We start from the raw sequence: 20,854 nt of genomic DNA, 5'->3' as shown, positions 1-20,854 counted from the left end.
CCACTGAAGTCAACTTCCTCTTTTGCCTCGTCATCACAAAAGAAAACACTTACTAAATGTACATATTTGAAACCTTTCTCTTTCCTGTCTAGGAAGACTCTGCAATTTCTTCTTGAAGATACTACTTATTCAATATATTGGAATGGAAGTGTAATAGGAGACTTATCAACCAACATGGAAAAAAGTGTTTTACTATTACCAGAGATATCATCATCTTCATTCCAGCCTGGGCGATTCCCTCTTTCTTCCACTATTGTGCCTGTCTTCTTCTTTAATAAATATTGGCGTCCAATTGTCATCTTCCCAGCACGTTTTGCTCCTTTCACAATGCTTTTTGAGAAGGTACTACAAATTCATAGCAACAAAAATATTTAGAAAGATGCATATGATTCTCCCCGATAGCATGTACAGATTTTTATGATGAACCCACTCACCCAAATAAAATGTATTTCATAATTTTTCATTTAATATAACAACAAAAATTATAAACTCCAGAAAAATGACTTCCTACATGTCCTGGTTAAACTATGGCACTATATTAATTTTTAAACACAAATTTTATTATTTTGAGATAAATCTGTGTCTGTTATGTGTAACAGTAATGAATAAGCAGCCATCCCCTTTCTTTAGGTATTTGTATTTTGCTGGCAATGTGATAAATCTACAAAGCTGACAAAGTAAGGGCAGGAAAGACAGAAATTACCTTAAAGTTTTAGGATTCTATGACTAGCTTAGGGTTCTACTTTCCTGTGTCAACAATGCAATAATCAACAGAGAATCACAGGAACTATCACTCTAGAACAGACTAATGATCCATCTAGTCTAGTAAAAATTAATGTATAAGATAAACTTAGAAAGAGGACTCAAAGCTCAGACTCTAGATTAACAAACACTAGGACAACTGTACAAACTGTATGAAGGGTAAAATTCATTCTAACCCACGTTACGTTATTAACCTATAAATTAATACACAAGAAACTTGGTTTTTATGTTGGCATAGTTTGCACAGCTGAAGATGCTACTTACATGCTGTGTTTCAAAATGTAATGAGATGCTTGTTCAAATTTACTGCAGACAGAAATTTGGATAAAGAATATATTCTTATACCAAACTGACATGTATATCATATTAATCTACCTTTTTATTCAGTAAATATAAAAAGATGCAGAACAGCTATCAGTTATTTTGACTTTCCTGAAAACTGCTTGAATGATCTGCATTTCTGCAAAGCTGTCATTGTTCAATGTATTTGACTAATACTAAACAAGAACATCAGTAATAAAAGAAGAATGACTATACCGGAATGAAGTGTTCTTTTCTTTTTGTTTTGGTAAAATTATCTGTGGTGCTGTTTGCCCAGCTGCAAATGCAAAAGTGCTGAAGATAGATTGAGGATAACGGAACTTCATTAACTGTTTCTTAAATATTTCCACCACTTCAGGACTTACTTCTTCATCAAATGCTACTTTAATTAACTGCATATTAAAGACATGACATGTTAGAAACTGAAAAAAAAATTATAGAATTAAAGAAATCAAAAGATCCTAAAATGTATTAGCAGAATTCCCATACTTATGCAGTACTATGCCCATCGGAAAATACATACGTACATATATCTTATTGATTTTGAGGGATATTACACAGCTTATTAATTTTTTATTTAATTTTTACATTTATGTCCTAATACTAAGGTATTTTCACTAAGCATCTGGAATTCTCATGATATCAAATACAAAATATTTTGGTAAATCCAAGTAGTAGTGCTGGCACTAAGATGTCTACAACAGTTCAAATACTAGTCACACGGGACAGCTTAGCTTGGAAACACTCTGCCAGCTCTACCCATATTCTGGGAACTAAGGTTGGTAACGCACTTCAAAGACTCTCATCAAACCAATAATTTCAGCATTCATACGTCACAACCATTATACTTCCTTTACTTAGTCATTCCAATTTTTGCCTCACCTTGCAAAGTATAGAAAACGGCTGATCATAAAAACGTAATAGTGAAATCTGATCCTTAAAAAGGAACTAACCTTATGCTATTGAACACTGATCCATCCACCCCACTTAAAATGCCTTTTGAAAGGTTTGGGGCGGGGGGGGGGAACCCATCCCATCACCCTCAGTCAAAACAATGATAGTTAGCAATTGGGGGGGGGGGGGAGAAGAAAAAAGGAAAAAAAAGGAAAAAAAAGGAAAAAAAAAGGAAAAAAAAGGAAAAAAAAAGGAAAAAAAAAAAGGAAAAAAAAGGAAAAAAAAGGAAAAAAAAAGGAAAAAAAAGGAAAAAAAGGAAAAAAAAGGAAAAAAAAGGAAAAAAGGAAAAAAGGAAAAAAGGAAAAAAGGAAAAAGAGGAAAAAAGGAAAAAAGGAAAAAAGGAAAAAGCAAAAAAGCAAAAAAGCAAAAAAGCAAAAAAGCAAAAAAGCAAAAAAGCAAAAAAGCAAAAAAGCAAAAAAGCAAAAAAGCAAAAAAGCAAAAAAGCAAAAAAGCAAAAAAAAGAAAAGAAAAAAGAAAAAAAAAGAAAAAAGAAAAAAAAAAGAGCAAAAATAGGGAATCCATAAAAGGGCCCAAAAGAACTTTAAGAATGTGCAAAACCAAAGAAATATCCTAGACCTTTATTTCTGAGTGCATACCTATACACCTTTTGAATGTCTTTTGTTTGCCATCTAGAAGGTGGATTTCATCATTGCTTTTTTTCACTTGTTTTGTAAATACTTTCCAAATGACTAATAACTCTGTTGTTCTAGGACCTCCTTGAACAGAGCTCTTGAATCTTTAGGGGTTACACTGATTTGAAGTTTTAAAGACATTAAATAGCATAACTGCAGCCAAATCCTTCTGCAAGTCATAATTAATAAACAAAGAGGAGGGGCTATTTCATACTGTATTGGAGACTAGTTGTTACAAAGGGAACAAAGTAAACTGTTTGCTGATTGTTTTTCTTCTCATAACCTAATACAAAACTATGCTAAACAAAAGCAAAGATGATGTTTGACCAGAATCCAGCACTAAAAACACTGAGCTATGTCTGTATTTAGCACATCGTTGAAGCACGCTAACTATTCTGGTAAAAAGATTTCTGGAAAATAAGTGTCATTCTGAAGTCCTCTCGAAAGTCCGCAAGAACAACTTTCTTTCGGTTGTTTTACTCACTTGTACTCCTAATCTTATGCTTTTGAATAAAATATTGAAGGATGATTAGCTAAATAATGTCCATTATTGTAAAGAACCAGTAAAATGCTGATGATGTATTTTATTATGTTTTCAAATGTTAGTTATTCTTCTCAATGAAAATATACTTTCTACAGTCAGTCAACCCAACAAAATATTTCATATCTCAAGTACTGCAGTCTACTTTCAGTCCATGATATAAAATTCTTTGCCTTCAACTTCCCATCTCTTAGGGTTTGACCACAGTTAAGATCACCACCAGGAAGAAACATTGAGGGAAGCCTTCAGAGACCTCATGATTCCTAATTCTTAGAAGTCATTTCTGTCAATCGCCCTGCAGTACCTGCTTCTGCTGAACACACCGAGGGGGATCCTACAGACAGGAAACTACCAGGATCTGTACAGAAGTCAGGAAACTACCAGGATCTGTGCAAATCATATGGAGGCTCATTGGTTCCGGCCAGTGGTGGCTACCCTAAAGATTCCTGGAAGCACAGCTTTCATGTGAGATGTACCATGACTTTGTGCATGGATTTTTACAGAAAGCTGGTAAAGTGCCAAGTCTTGAGAAGAAAGCAGTATTTATAGCTTTTCCATATTCATTCCATGTAGCTGGAAGAGAGAGAAAGCATATTTCCACTTGCCTGCCTAGGCCTCTACTTACTCTTAATTAAGAGATTTTGGACCCCAAATAGCCCTTTACTGGATCCAAAATAGAAAGGCGAGGAAAGGAGTGAAAGAAATCAAATATGAAAATGGTAACCCTCTGTAAATATCAACTGGGCCAAGAAACGTCAGGGCTTCTATGAGAGGACTGTATTCTCTATTGACTTTACAGGGCAGAAAACGGAACTCCTCAGGACAAAGTGCTGCTCATAAGTATTTTGAGCTGACTGTGTTGTCACCTAAATTTTTACAAAACTTCCTTCTACCTGAAAGGTAGCTGAAGTGATCTGCAGTCCTTCCTGCATACTCTGCTGCAGCTGGTTCTGTATAGTGATCTTCTTCTCCTTTGTAACAGATGCAATAGGAAAGCTCCGGATCACCGTCTGCTCTCCAACTGAGGACCATAAAATTGTATTTACAGATACTTATTAGATCACAGATTCAGATCTGGTTTGGTCACTTTGTATTTTGAATAGATACGATGAGTAAGCACAAAGCAACATGAAAATAATGGTACAGAATTCATTTCAGGCAAAATACTTGAAAAGTTGGTAAATTCCTAAAGTATTTTTTGTAATCTGAATTTCTCCTTAATTTCAGCTGGGATGATTAGAAAAATACTCTCCTTCCTTCTGAGTCTTTTTACACGATGGGAACGCATCCCCAAAATCTAGGTTGGTAGCAGATGAAGAAACAGTTTCAAGCTTATTCAAATTTCATATTGCATTATACAACTTATAAACAATGAATTATATACACTGGTATCTTTACATATGACCATGAACTTTACACAATAAATTTATACTTCTGAATGACAATCTGCTTAGAAATGGCAGATGTCAACATATGCAAATATAACATTCAGAAGAGCTATTTCCATTACATATTGAAAAGAATACTTAATTTATTAATAATCATTTTAGGGAGAATACTAACTCACGAATATTTTTCATTTAACACGCTTCCAGTGGCTGAAAAAACCCCTGTTTAATGAAAGGCTAGGGGCAGTGGAAGCTGCAGATCTTACACAGTATATATGTTCTCTCTTAGTGGTGAAGAAGCTTACAAACATTGCTCTGCAAAGCAGCATTATTAGACCAACTTTACAGATGGAACTGAGATATAAAGATACAAAGCATTTTGTCCATTCGAAACAGGAAGACTATGGAAATTACGGAAGTATGATCAGGAATGTCCTTATTTTCTGTCTCCAACTTTAGGTAGTCCATAAAAGCCCATAATACCATGTGACAGTCTGCTGAAGTTTCCTCTAATACAAGTACATATTATGATTTTATATTACATAAATTACTGAAGACAGCACTCTAAATATCTACCAATATGCAGGAATAAACAAACATTTGGCACCTATGCCTCATCTGAAGAAATTCGTTCTAGTTAAGTTAAATGCAAAATCAATCATTATCATATCTAGTGATAAAAACCTGCATTAAGAGATTATTCTTATCTGATCAACATGAAAAATTGTGAGGTATATACATTTTGATGTTAATGCTTGAATAGGTGGATAGGCCAGCTCAAAGTCCTGCCTATCCGAAGGACCACATTTATCCCTGTTTAATTTTTCTTACCCAGTTGATCATGAGGAGTGCCTTTAAATATAATTCTGTAAGTGGTAAGGAACAAAGCTCCTTCAGCAGGGAGGATGTGAGGACCTCCAAGCAGTCCTCCTGTGGCTTCCTCTCTGCCATCAGGATCCAGTAGCACACGGAGACCTTCACAAACAAATTCTTCTCCTGGCAGTAAAGTTGGTCGTAGAATTTTGGGCTGACGCAAATAAATGAAAGTGTAAGTGTAATGGCGATACCAGTGTTACACCTCAGTCTAGTTATAATATCTGGCTTAAAAAGCTTCAAAACAAAATTGTTATGAGACTGAGTCCAAAGAAGGGAGATGGAGTTTGGACTCAACTAAGAAAAATGGGTCTCAAAAAACAGTGGGCATGCAACAGCTTGTTTATGATGAGAAGGTTGGCTCTACTAGTTTCATAAGTTCATATTTCACGAGACCAAAGCCAAGCACTTTATTTATCACTGGTGGAAATTTGCTTTCAATGTTTTGATGTTTCCTCCTAATATTATGAGGGGGGAAAAAAGATGACTAAATTGCATGGTCCTAATACTTGTAAAGAATACAAATATGTTTCATAATACTTGCCTTCTGTATTGGTGGAAGCCGCCTACTCTCACGATGGACAGCCTCCAGTGTCTCTATGTGCATTGCTACAATGCCTGGAAAGCAGTAGTACCATAAATGAAGTCTCACATAATATGAAAGAGAAGGTTGCAATCTAATTAAAACTCTGATACTCCGAAATTCTCAAATTTAAACATCAAGGGAATAATTATTTGAAATTCAATGGCAGTTATAGTCTAGGAAAGAAATCTAACCATCTAACTTCACTGAAAGTAACTGACATCAAAAAGTGCATTTCTCTCACTAGGAAAAAAAAAGAAAAAAGAAAGACTACAAACTACTTTTTTGTCACAATTCTTACCTGGTATCATGCAGTGAAGACCCTTGATGTGATCCTGTGTAACTCCGCTCTCTGTGCAAACCTTGTCAATAAATCTGGTGATGAAGCGTACAACTGCATTTGCAACATCATTGTTCTCAGAGTCCTCAAATCCACTTTCTGTGTCATAACTCTCTGCAACACTGCCTGCAATACTATGGACATAAATAAAAGAAATTTCAAGTGTGAAAAATTCAGCTGGTGATGCACATATGATACCTGGCTAGAGACAGACAAGCTGTGGGGTTTTTTTCTAGTTACAATACATAAACCTTGCTAAAAGCATATGGTGGTACCACAGTTACACTCTAACTTCACTGTCATTAACACTGTCAGAACTGCATGGAGAACTTTTCCTCCATGATTCCAGTGCAGACAGACCCACAAGAGAAAAAAAGCTGCTTGGAAGTGAGCTCTATGTCCTCTCTTCGTAGAGTCAAGTACGTTATTTGCAACTCATTGTAAACAAATATTCAGTTACATACAGAAAGATACATTAAATAAGTATTTTGGTTGCAGAGCAAAGCATTCAAAAGCTAAAAAGACCATAAGAATTTTTTTTTATGCTTCAGATAGAAAATGCAAGCAAGCCAGTGGGAGATGTACTTTGAACATCTAAAAATGCCTCCCATAATAATATTAAGGGCCAGATTCATACATTGCGACTTACACTGCAACCTGTCTACTGAGCATGTCCTAATGCCTGAGTTTAGAGGTGTTTAGTCAGCAGAAATGAGTAGCCATGGGGAGTCTGATACTGATAGCCTGCCTATCTTTTACTTGATGTCAGTGTTCTCGCGTAGTGTTCTACAATTTTATCAGGTGGGAATTCTGATGGATAGGCGATAATGGAAACAATAAATAGAGAGGGAGGAAGACTTGTTATTAAATGTCCTGGATTTGCATGCTAGGGAATGTAACTGGCATTATACTCCTCCTGCCTCCTTAGTAATTTAACCTTTGCCACAGTGGTTTAGCCCTCTCGCTTTTTATGACCCCAGTGCTTTTCTTCCTTGCAGCTGCTGCACAGAAATTGTGATTTTATGGATGCTATACAAATGCTTTCTTGATTTTAGGTTCATACACTGTTTTTTTTCAAGCTATGTGAGAACTAACAAGTAGGTTTTGGGCTGATGGTTTCTTTCTCATCATACCCTATGTTTGTTTTCAACATTTGCATTACTAGATTAAAAATTCTTACTGCTACAATAGAATTCTTATGTTCCTTAAATGGTGGTAAACTACTCTGGATTAAGTTCTCTTATTTAAGAGGAATCATGTTAGACTTCTGCTCTCCTTAATTAATAAAACTTGAAAAGAAGAGAAGACACTGAAATAATCTGGTATTTAGAATAAGTCCTGAAAATTAAGAAGCTTTTGAAAACTGTGGCCCATCCGGACTGAACTTGCGTACCCACCTGTTTGTGACAATACTGTTGCTCCCACTCTCCCAGTCACCAGTAGCCGATGTTCTCAATAACTTGTTCTTACTTGTGTCCAATGGTACTAGCAGGTAGACCATGAGGTTAGCAAAATGAATTGCCTGACTGAAAACCGTACTTTCCTCGTTCTGGACTAGCTCTTGCTGCGTTTGTTTATTAAGAGTTGGCCATAACCGCAACTGCTCAGCAGCCAGGTCCATTGCTGTCTTATCCTGGTCTGGACCTACAGAATTCTTCTCCTAGAATATATATAGAAAGACACAGAAGAAATAATGAAGCTATAACTTAAAAAACAATGTTTAGTCAAAACTTTACTTTAAATTGTTTATTAAACTTCTTCAGTTATTTAAATTATGTATTAATTTTAAAAGAAAAGGCAAATAACTACTCAGTAGGGTTTGAGGAGAGTTATGATTATAGTAACTGAGCTTTGAAGGCAGTTTACTGAAATATGCAAGTAGCACAATGCAGGCAGATCTAAATAACATCATTTCTTTCTAGATCTTTTTTATGCTATATGATCTTCCATTTTCTTTAGAATGGTTTACTGATTTTAATATAGCTGCTCTCCTTAGCTTATCCACTTAGCTCACACAAGAACAAGCGTAAATCAGATTGAGAAATAACATGCAGCTCATTGCTTGATGCAGGTGATATTCGCCAAATTCCTAGGATGTTCGGGTGAGGCAAGCTTTTATATAAACAGTTTCCAGACTAGCTGAAACATTCATGTTTACACATGTTGGAGTCCAATTCTAGCATTTGCTTGAAGCAAACTAGGTAGATGGTACACAGTGAAATTATATTATAACCTGAGGAAATCAGAATAAAGGAATCTGGCAGCCAATATTAGTGACCTAACGCCTAATGTTAAATTACTAAAGGACTAAGTATCTTGTAAATGTTTTTTCCATACTAAATTAACATTGAGCTAATTTTCCATATAAGCACATGAGGGTTAAAGTAGATGCTTCCTTGTAAGTTCTACTATTCTTCACATTTATTTTTACATAGTGTCAGAATGGAAGGGGCTCCCCATACACAGCCCCATGGTCCTTTTCTCTTTATCCCCGATATGTCTGACATGCCTTTTCAGTTCTTCATTCTGACTGCATTTCTGGGAATATCTCTGCCCATTTTACTTCCTTTCTTTACAATGCTGTATGACTTTGGGTAGCATACACTTTTCAGTCACATAGTTGATAATGATTTTTTCATACAAGAGAAGAGATTACAAATGGCTCTTTACTATGTGTATATGCTCCTTCTTAAAAAAAAAAAAAAAAAATCTTATTTTAGCATGCTGCATGGCTTCCCACTATACTTTCATTTTTGCATTAGAGATGCACTTTCCTCCTACTGATACAGACAAATTGTGTTCTGGAAGATCTGTCCAATTTTAATAAAGCAGACTGAGTGCCATTCAACAGAAACCACCACCCTAGGGTTTGATAATAATCTGACACTGAACACTAGAACTGCTGCTACCTTAGGCTGTTCATATAATAGAACTGTCACTAGTTTATAACACTGCTATACAGTAAGTTACTACTCTCAAGAAAAACATAGACCTTCAATTGTGGAAAATTATACAAAAAGTGGTTGCTTAAAAGATCAGAAGACCTAATTACAATGCTTTGCAGATAAATGTAAATATTTCTTAATTTTCATGTTATTATATGCTGTTTAATATGGGAAAAATGAAAGAAAAATACGTAAACTTGGAGACACCATAAGTTAGCTCTCTGTAACTTAGGAGACAATTAAAATGTGAATAAAAATAGTACCTTGATATTTACTTTAATATATTCTCCTACCTTTTGTCTCAACTGTACTGCATGGTTGTCGTCTTTGGCTGTAAGGTAGAGGGAGCGAACTTGATTTTGCACGTTGCTATAAAAGGTTGTTTCCCAAAACTGTTGGTTAGTCCAGATAGGATGGTCTTGTACACAGGTGTAAGCAAACTGACTAACTCCAGGTGCTAATTTCTGAAAGGAAAAAACATGCAAAATGGACAAATTAGTCCTATTATTTAATTTCCTTTGAAGGCTATGGGTTGAGTATTGAAAAATATACATATATAAAATCAGTTGTACAGACTGAAATATGCAACATCTACCATCCTTTGTACTGCAATATAGGAAAGAGAAATTATCTCCAGTTTTTTGCCATTAAAGAAATTAACATACAGGAAGTTTGTATACAAGCCTAATGCCAGTGCAAGGCATGGCTTTCTTGATTCACAGTAGAAAAATGAGACTTGAGAGGAAGAATTCTACGATGACAGCACAGAACACATTTCTAATAGAAAACATTTTCCTTGCCAACAAAACATAGTATTTTTAATAACCTAGTCCTACAACATAGAAATCAGTATTCGAACAGATGAAAATTATTTCTTATTTTATTTAAAAGTCAGAACTACAGTAATGAAATTTAAAATAATTGTAAGTGGCAACTGAGTCCTTCCAATAAGCTGCATTTATTGCAACAGCAGAAGATTAGATAAATTTTTCTCTTCATTGTTATCTACCTCACTGTATGACCCAAATCCAGCTCCTGAAAGAGTACTAAATGGGGTGTGTTCTTTGAAGCCGCAATGGTCTGGATCCCTGTAAGATCTCAGACAAAACCAGAATTGTTACAGCATTACTCATTATGAGTGCATCATTTTTTTCAAGTAGGTCTATTTATTTAGGTGGCACTAGTCTCCCAGTGAGTTGTTTAATACTCCTGATAACCACATACAATGAAAGGAAATTTATTTCAGTGACCCAAATCATGAAGAGTGAAACCTTATATCGTATGTTCTTTACTTTTTGAAGAAAAGGCCACAGAAGAATTTGTGTTGTATACTGCATATAGGAAAGAAGCAGACAATCTAAATACCTGCTTATGATTATTTCTACAGTAGAACTGAAGAATAAAGTACATTACTGGGTGCCTTATTTAATGACTTTCACTCAGAATACTACCCATACCTGAAATATACACTATATACAGAAGTTAATTTTACTTTAATGATTATGTTGTAAACCATTTTCCTGTAGAGCATAAATACTACTTAATATTTATAACTGTACAATTGTACACAACAGCCAGCACATGTTATACTTTCTTAGTAGGCACCCAGACATTCAAGTGGAAGGCTAGAGAATTACAACTGAAAATTTTAAAGTCTGTTTTACAGATTTCTGGTTTTGCAATCCTTCAAACTGTGTTTTCCACACTATGCTCTTCCAAGTACATCATGAACCAGAAGTTCTGACCATGTGCCATGTATTCATTCCCTATCGAAGACAAGGTCCTTTGAAATGGTATGTTTGAGATGTGACATGTTACTAAAATTTGCCCAATTGAAATACCTTCTCACAATTAACCATCAAAAAGTGAGAAATATAATTTTTATTTAATCATACAGAATGTCATTAAAATTTCTTGGTAACCTGTTAAGAAATCTAAATGTGTGGAAGATTCAAATTACACTAAATGTGACGTTGTTTATTCATTATAGATTAAAACAAAAGATAGCTGGTTTGTTTAACAGATTCCCAAGTTTCAGCTGTGATGCAGTTTTTGGTAGTCACAGGAAATGATAACTGATCACACAGTAATGGCTCTCATGCTTGATCTAGCTCTTAAATCACAGAACAGGAAAGCTCAAATAGTGTCCTACTGCTCTTTGTATTGACTGCTGGGCATCCCTTGAAAAAATCTGAGGCATACAAAAGATACAGTAACTAATGACTATGTCAAGCCTGTTAATCAGCAGGGCAACTAACTGTAGATGAAACTGAGTTTCTGAATTGTAAAAAAATGAGAAAATGTTAAAACAAAAAATATACAGGAGGACTGCCTCTATCGTCCTGTAAAGCTACCTCCTTTACAGTAATCTTTATTCTTTAAGAGCTGTACATATTTAATATCTTTCACCATTGGCCGGTGTGTATATAGCTAGCTTAAAATGGCTTAATTTGTTCAGCTGTGGCAATTAACACAGGGCCCAGAGAATGGATCTGGCCCAATCATTCAGCTAATTCAAAATCTAGATGCACAAAACTTGTGTTACAGAGGAATGGGCATGACAGGTAAATCATGGAATATAAATATGGACAACACATCTTGAAAGCTACAATTACTGCTTAAGCCGTATCATGACTTTGATTTATTCTTTATTTTTTTCACTGGCAGTAATTCCCAGTCACAATGCACTGCAAAAACAGAGCATGATGTTAGAAAGAGAAAAAGGAAAAAAAGGAAAAGGTAAATGTCTGTTCAAGCCTAGCTAGTTGGTATAGCTAACTCATGCCAATTTGTGTAGTGAATGCCACACAAAGGAGTGATTTGAGTATCAACCTGTCCAGCTGCCTTTGACGCCTCAGCCGAAATCAGGTAATTATGTGAACTAGGTAAAGAGAGGGTGATCTTTGGCACAAACCCAAAAGAAAGTTTAAACTCATAACCCTGGGTCCACAGTAATAGTGTTACAGAAATAAACAAATTATTTTCACATGTGGATAAACATGACAGGAAAGCTGAGGGACTTTTAGATGCTCTTCCTGTGCTCATAATTTAAAACCCTTAACAGTCATGTACAAAACACAATGGTTAAACAACGGAGATTTATGTTCAAATATAACGACATAAATCAACACTGACAGTAACTTCTAGGCAAAATAAAAATAGTTTGTTTACAAAAGGATGAAAGAAAATCCATCAAAAAGCTAAGCAATCATAAACATTATCCTTCTTATCACCTGCATGTGTTGAAACAAATGGCAAAACCTAATAGTGGCCAGAGCACAGAATCAAAGTCAGGACTTGTAGTTCCAGGCCCAGCTCTGCCAGTTATTTTGGGCAAAACCACTTTGGATTCTCAGCTTGTTTTGGTTTGTTTGTTTGTAAAAAAAGCAATATGAACACCAACCTTAAGAAGCACACTGCTGCTCCTATGCAGTCAAAATCCATGGATTAATTATACTCTTGGTACAAATATAAGCATTCCATGAAGCTTGCAGTGTCTATATTCCCTACCCTGGCAGTGCTTAGTCAGCCCATTTGACTAGAATGGAAACTAATCTAATACATCAAAAGGGCCCCAGTGTTTACTGTTGCATTCAAAGGAATTTGCTCAGGATTTCTCCAACTTAAGTAAAACAGTAGTTCAGAGTTTTTCATCAAGCAATACTACATATAGAAAACAAATCTTCACCTATCTTTCCACAGCACAGCTAAAGTATACTGATATTTAATCTCTTTCTCCCCGTTCCGATAATTCATTTCTGCCAGACAGAATGAAGGTAGGAGGCAGCAAAAGAATTTCCTACTTATAAGGGAGGATTTAAGGGCTGTCAGCTTAAAAAAGACCCCAGAAGAAAATAATAAAAATAGTTCTGAACTGATAAAGTCCTTATTCTAAAGCCGTCCCCATGACAGCTTAAATGAGCATTAAGGTGTAAATTGTATAACCAACAGGAAGTGAGTTCACTTTTGCAAAGGACAGAAAGTTCTTTCAATAGACTAATGATACTTAAAAAACCCCAAACACTCCCCTCCCAAATTATGTATGAAACAGACATTACCCATATCAAAATAATGAATTACATTCCACAGTTTGTGAAAACACAAGGTAGATTTGGGACTTGCTGTATGTGTCTATAGGCAACTTCCTGAATTCAGGAATTATCTTTCCATTATTTCCACCTTACATAGTGGCACTGGATAATATCTGCCTAGAATTTTTTCTCTGTTTCCTGACACTGGATACTTCTGATTCTGAAAATGATACTTGCGGCTCAGTAAAAAACGTGCACCAACTCAAAGACTCCCAAACTTACTGTGAGGTGCAGATCCCCAAAGAGCTTCTCTATGATATTATATTATTTAGCTTGCTTGTTTCTGGAAAAGAAAAACATGCTTTGTGCTGATCACTCATCAGTCATTATCCTTTACACCACAAAACCTTAAAGAAGAAAGCAAGTTTATTCTATCAAAGCAAAGGATCCAGTTATTGATTGTGAAGTTGGAGAGTTACAAAACAAAAAGTATAAAAAAGAGAATATAAATACCTGAGACTGCTCTTTTGTCACAGGATTTTGCTGTATGCGTCTTGGCTATGGAAACGAAGGGGCAAACTCAACAGTACTCCGTTTTTTAGAGAAATCCAGCTTACTTCTGAAGTAAGCTGTATTTCTGTGTCCAGCTTATATCCTGGGTTACTGGTTTGGATATTTTTGGTGAGAAGAGGAAGGAAAAGAGGTGAGAAGGAAGTTGCTGCTGAATGCAAAGAACAGCTTCCTCCTCAGCTCCTCGAGGAATCATTGTGCTATGGGTTATCTGCTTGACCTCTGTGAGAAAGCTATTGCAACACCGGTGAAACTACCCACCAATCTTCTTTGTATACCAAATGAGACCACAGTGCTTCCTCTCCTGTATTGGGTCAGGTTCTCCCTGGAAGTCTGCAAGTGTAAGCTTATAGATCATCCAGGACATAGTGACACTGCTACTTTAAAGGGTTACTCCCCATCTACGAGCTGTTTATGTAGACGTTAAATTGTTACCACCTATTGCATACCATGAGCAGGTACCACTTACTGTAGGCAACACACTGCCCCTCCCCAAGGCAATGTAAACCAAGTTCTGCAGCTGAACATATTCTGTGAGCCAGTCCTGCATTCGGATCTATGTGGTGCCCACACAGATACCTGGTAAGTTCAAAAAGACTTCAAAGAAGTCCCACAGGATTAACCTACATAGATTGACCCACAGGAGTGAGGCTTATCTATGTACTACTTGCAGACAACACTTCATCACACCGTGCATATATATATATCTCAATATTTATCACAGCGTGTACATACTCAAACAAGTGTAAGTGTATATGAACATGTTTTCAAGTCTGACTGAGTGCTGCATGGATAACATGAGTCAAAAAATTCAATTCAATAAATGGTTTTCCCTTTTGGTCTAAAATATAAAATTATACCCACATGTACTGTACACAGAAATGTGGCGAAAGGTCATGAAAGCATAAAGTAAGAACTGTGAAGCTTCCATTATTATTTTTTTTAGTTTTGATTTTTACTGTGTTAGAAAAAAAAAAAGATGAAATACTAAGTAAAGCCTCTTCTCCAACCTGAAAACCTCAGCAACAAAAAAGAAAACAATCTGCCACCTCTCCTACCTTCAGAAAGCCACCAAACAAGACTGGACTCAAGACTGATTTAAAAATACTTCAAAGTGTGAGTAGCAAAATGGTTCATTACACTGTTTATCTACTATTATTTCACCATGAAAAATAAAAGACAGGCCAATTCACTTATAATTCAGTGCTACCAAATCACAGACAGGTACATTAAACCAGCAGAGGGCAATAGAATTCTAGAATTTTGAAAAATTTGGATGTAATTCTGGATGGAGCTTTATTTAATATATACATTTTCTGGCAAAAGTGACTTAAGCATTTAACTACTCATGATCTTTAATCCCAGATTCCTGAAGATCAGTATAATTTACTGTACATTACTTAAAGCCATATAGAATATCTCAGATTTCTATATAGCTGTATCAAGGCAGACAGATAAATGCTAATACAAATTAAATAATGCACAATAACATACTTCTCCTTTCTCCAAAGAGATAACAAAAAGACTTACAAAGTTCTGTTATACATGGAACACACTAAGGAAACAAAATCATCTAGAATGAAGGATGTTCAGAACCCGCAAAAAAGAGAGAGAAGACATTTTCATACCAGACTTCACAGTTCTAAATAAGGTAAGTTCCAAGAAGTGGATAAGAAATATGCTGGTTTTTTCCCCTGTCTACAGTACATTAAAGTATTTTTTAAAAAAACCCCAATTTCATTACAGACATTACCATGACTCTACTCATCAAGGTTTAAATCCATTAGTTAAGTTACAGATCTCACAGATTCTCAGTTGCAGTGCTGAATCCATCTGAAGAGTTTTCAAAATTGTGACACAGCTATTTTGAAATTCTTCTAAAATGTCACCGTATTCCTTTGGCATTAGGTGGCTCAGCAGTGAGTGCACACCTGTGTGACTGCATTGGAATGGTGGTATTGGCTCTACCCACAAAAATAACCCCCCAGCAACAAAGTTGTTATTCTAGTCTACGCTCAGAATCAAATAAACCCTGTAAATCTCACAAGTTTATATTTTTATTTATATACAGCTGGTGGTTCTTAGAACTATTGATGACCTGATATGAAACTTAAAGCCCAGTTAATAGAGCATCTAAGTAATTCCCAAAACGGTAATAAAGTAATTAATTTTAAGTTCTTCTGTCACATCATTCTAGTATTTCTTTAATTACTATTTTCCTTCTCCTATAGCAGCTTTCTTTGTCTTCAATGGTAGAATTCTCTCTGAAGTTCTCTCAATATATAGCATTCCCTTATCTGAAGAACTATTAAAACAATAGTCCTCAAATAGTCCTCAAGAACAGGATGAGCAAAATAGTTAGAAAGATGTAAGGGTACAATACAGAATATAAATGGCAAATTAATAAAAAAAATTGTAACAGCAGTAGATCTCATCTTGGCAGTACAAATTATATATACTGGTTCAGAAGGTGAAATAGAGAGGATGGGCAAAAACGAGAAGAGCAATATCATGAAGAATTCTGAAAGTAAGGACAAGAAACCTGACCTTATTGCACTCTGAGGTAAGTCATTTGAGAGATTACACAAAGGTCCAGTCCGACCAACAGGCAAAAAAATGCCTGTGGAGGTGCTGGATGCAAGTGCCTTACAGAGCAGGATACTGTAAGGAACTCTTCTGCCAAATGGTAAGATCCAGATATGGCATGAGCAATGCATGAGGAAGAGAACAGCTGCAACATCAACCTAGTAGATTCTTATTCGCAGGAGTTCTTTGAACTAATGACAAAGAGCTGATGTGGTATTCACAAGTTCAGAAAGCCAGTGATGAATCAGAGGATGCAAAGAAGAGGGTCCTAACAAGAATTTCAACTGTAGGAACTATTAAGGATAAAGAAGCAGCAAGTGGATAAAATGCACAGATGTGGATGAAAACAAGAGTAGCAGATACAAACTTCAATTACGGGCTTGAATCACTGGGAGAATAATAACGTATATGAGTGAAGTGGAAAACCATATGACAGGAAAGCATCTGTGACACCCTAATTCTTTGGCCACATCCAGTTTAAATTGATGAGATACCTAGGATGGCAACATCGAAATTCACACAAAAGTAGGCAATATATACAAATATATCTGCAACTTATCTTACCATCTGTAAGCACTTGTTCTCTTCTGGAAACATAAAATAATGCTGCTCGAATCATGACAGATAATAATGCTCCAATGAAACTGAATTCAATAAAAGGAATTGTATTTTCATGCAGAAAATTAAGTTCCATTCTACTGGAATAAGGACGTAGTGATCATGTGAAGTTGAACTTACAGATATGGAAAATGCATGGGACACTGTTACTTCAGATTTATGTTCTTTACCTTTAAGGTCAGAAGCTTTACCAGAAATTTTAATTAAACCACCAGAAATTCTTTCATGGTGGAAATTCTAAATTAAGCAGAATTTCTGTAACACTGTAATTCCTCCTAGAAATAACAACAGTGTAGAGATGGGCTATGACTAGATTAAAATTGTTACAGTTAAACCAGAGTTCTGTATCATTGCTAGAAAATGAGTTCAAGTGGAATCAGGAATAGTTACAAATTATGTAATGCAATGCTTGTGGGAACACAATGGAAAGGTTTCTGTTTATTCTAGGAGATAATGGATCAGTTGTTCAGTTACAGAACTAAACATATACTACAACATTTATCTTTACTTCTTATTTTAATTTATTTTAATTGCAAAGTTCTCTTCAATGTTTCTCATGTTATCATTCTGAGAATGCAAGCTTCTTCAACAGAGCAAAGTTACTGCAGTAATTAATTTCCAAAATTCCTTGTAAAGACACATGTTAAAAACCCCTCTAGTTAGTCTCTCCCACTGATGTGCTAAACTGTCATATTGTACTTCCCTGTTTTATTTCTTCCCGGGTTTGGTTTTTTTTTTTCTCACCTAAAACCAGTTTTGGAAGTGAGATATGCTCTACCTGCAAAGACATAATATCTGTTCTACAGACATGTATTATGTATCCATTCAAAACCAAAGTACACCAATTAAAATCTTAACGATCAAAGATGACATTTTGGCATCTGTCTTTGCAAGCGATACTGCAAAACCACTCAATCATAGCTAACAAGAATCCCCAGATTTCTGTTTTAACTCTAAAAGTATGTTTGCTTTCACAAAAATAATTTACTGAACCGTACTCTTTATAAGAAAGGAACTTTTAATGGATGTAATAAAAACCCTTGACTGGGAGAGTGTTTGGAAATATTCACAGAACTCTGACCACCACCTTTCTATTCTCTTCCATGACCCCACTCATATTTATAAGCACCTGCCAAGCAACCACATTATCCTCTCTCATAATTCAGTAAAATACTGCTTTTATGTCATGTTGAGAAAAACTTCAGCCATAGTTAACCTACTGGTGGACAGAATCACCAACAATAATGATGACTAATACTGCTCCATGGTTTCCTTGCAGTGCCTCAAACTGCCTGGCTTCAAATGTTATTACTTATTTCAAATTCATATTATAAGCTCTTGAGGATAAGGATCTTTATCTTTGTGTTCTTTTGTACAAAAGCAAGACCAGCAGTTCTGGTCCATAATTAGGGCTCCTGGATTTTCCAGGAATGCAAATAATGCTAATACACACTTGATAATATTGTAAAGTGCCCTTAATTTTTTGCCTGTCAACTTGAATATGTGCAAAATGAGTAAGATCTCTGAATGAAGAACTGTTAAACAAGATGATGTATGGAAAAGCAATTTACATATTAAATTAACTTGAGATTGAAAAATCTAGCTTATATTGTAAATGTACTGCACTGTGTTTTAAGTTACACTAGTGTCAGAAGTCTAGGAACTGACCTCAACCTAAAGGATAAACATGTATTTTTTCCTTACAAAATATGAATCACCTGAAAGGATTAACATCCAACCCTACCCCTGCAAAACAGGGCATGTGTATCATGCCCTTTTATACTTTTCACCAACATTACTACCCACTTTCTCCTAACAAGCCAGACTGGCATCTGGAGTTGAACCATTACAATCCCTGCTGATATAAAGAAGCATTAGGGCTCTGATAATGAAAGAACACCAATGATGAAAGCTAATATATGTTCTTTTGATACTTATTACTTCATTTGCAGTACTGCAGAAAAAGCTTTCTTCTCTCCTGTTAATGTCCTTGAATTCACTGCTGTTTCTTTTAGAAGAGCTATGTAAAAAATAGGAATCGCTTGAAGTCTGCCTGCATATATTTTCTTTTGTGGTTCAGCTTCTTCCATAGTATCCACTATATGATACAAGCATGTTCTTGCTGGTTTTTAAGCAGGCAACTTAATGTATTTCTACATTTAAGGGACTGCCATTCTAAGAATGGATAAATAAGAGGTAGTATAGTATTAAAAATAATGTTATTTAATACAATTTCAGTCACAAAAACATTTCCATAGACTAAGATAGTATCAGACTGGTAGAATAGAGATACAAGAAGAAAATTAATGGAAACAGACAAAAACTTCTTGCCAAGACAATAAAGGAAGTCTTTCAGGATGGGAGTTTCCTAAATTAAAGCCAGCAACTCAAGAGTGGAGAATAAAGTAGAACTGACTTCATCCCAAGCACATCAGAGTAAGACAGAAATGTTTAGAAGGAAATATAGTAACTAGACATAAGAATGAAAATATTTCAGTATAGAAAGCTAATGCATTACAGAAAGTCTTTCTAGCTTTATAGAAGGCTAACAGCATGCTGATGTTTATGAGAATTCCTTGGGCCAATCGCAGTTGTGCAGAAATACAAGTTAAGAACGAAAACTCATATTAAATGTAAAAAACCCCACTAATTTTGCTTTGCAAAATTAACTGTATCATCCAATAACTTTATGCAATTCCCTGCTATTTACACAGATTCTAAAATAAAGACTAATATATTATTATTTCCTATAAAGTAACAGAGAGAGTGTTAGTACCAAATTTTCCACTGTTTTCCACATTACAGTTGGACCAATATTCTACTTATTCCAGCTGATACTAACTCTAATATTTGCCTGATAAAGACATAAAAATGGAATCAACTCTTCACCCATCATCATAGATTTCCACATCAGCCTTTCATTAAGTAGCTTCCCTGTGACTTCGTAGCTGATGCTATACAACAGAGAGGACATTTCAAATTATGATGCTTCTGTTACACAATTAACCTTGAACTGGGTCTTTCTTGTAAATGTGTTTGATGGCAATAGGTAACATATGATAAACTACTCTGAATTTCTGTAGTACTGCCTCTCTAATCTTCAGAGAAAGCCCTTATCCTTATAACTGGGAATCCCTCCCACACCTAACAGGCTCTGGAGTAAAGTGGTCATTTATTTAGGCATTTCAAGGAGTGAAGGCTTTCTTCCATTGAACGTCGGTCATAACTGTTACTGAAACTTGGTAATTCGTTTCAACTAGGAAAGTATGTACTCAATTAAATTTCATTTTATTATTATGCCATGCAAAAGAGCATATATATTTCATTGTGGAAAATATTAGAATTATTTATATTGGTGTCTTAACATGGAATACTTCCAGTTTCACATTTTATCATTAACTTCAATTTTTTTCTTAAATCACAATTTTGTCCTCACCTTGAAGATTATTAAAGAAAAAAACTTGAACAAACTTAAACAAAAAACACTTCCAAGAAACCTGGACTACCATCTTTTTCATCTCGAAAATGCTACCAGGATAATTTCTAAGATGACCTGAATAAACGTTCTGTACTATATTCAAAAGTTTTAAGTAAAATAATGTACCAAATTTTGGTAGTCTCTTAAAAACACTGAATAAAGCAATTCTTCTATTTTACGTAATTCTACTTCCTTCTCAATAGAGAAAGGTATAGGCATATGGAGTACAAAT

The 20,854-nt window shown here is 35.3% G+C and overlaps 1 protein-coding gene across 1 annotated transcript in view; it reads right to left on the bottom strand.

The window, feature by feature from the left end:
• Window positions 1–20,854, bottom strand: part of SBF2 (SET binding factor 2) — a 288,299-nt gene that overhangs the window by 49,442 nt on the left and 218,003 nt on the right. The window contains exons 18-25 of the mRNA XM_075713224.1: window positions 9,633–9,803; window positions 7,792–8,048; window positions 6,356–6,528; window positions 6,016–6,089; window positions 5,430–5,625; window positions 4,104–4,231; window positions 1,300–1,475; window positions 200–345 (exon numbers count right to left, since the gene is read on the bottom strand). Of these exons, the coding sequence (XP_075569339.1) occupies window positions 200–345; window positions 1,300–1,475; window positions 4,104–4,231; window positions 5,430–5,625; window positions 6,016–6,089; window positions 6,356–6,528; window positions 7,792–8,048; window positions 9,633–9,803 (1,321 nt within the window). The remainder of the gene's footprint in view (window positions 1–199; window positions 346–1,299; window positions 1,476–4,103; window positions 4,232–5,429; window positions 5,626–6,015; window positions 6,090–6,355; window positions 6,529–7,791; window positions 8,049–9,632; window positions 9,804–20,854) is intronic.

The sequence above is a fragment of the Pelecanus crispus genome, chromosome 6, assembly GCF_030463565.1.
Source record: "Pelecanus crispus isolate bPelCri1 chromosome 6, bPelCri1.pri, whole genome shotgun sequence".
Classification (NCBI taxonomy): Eukaryota; Metazoa; Chordata; class Aves; order Pelecaniformes; family Pelecanidae; genus Pelecanus; species Pelecanus crispus.
Note: the sequence above shows the minus strand (reverse complement) of the source record. Positions and strands in the feature narration are given on the sequence as shown.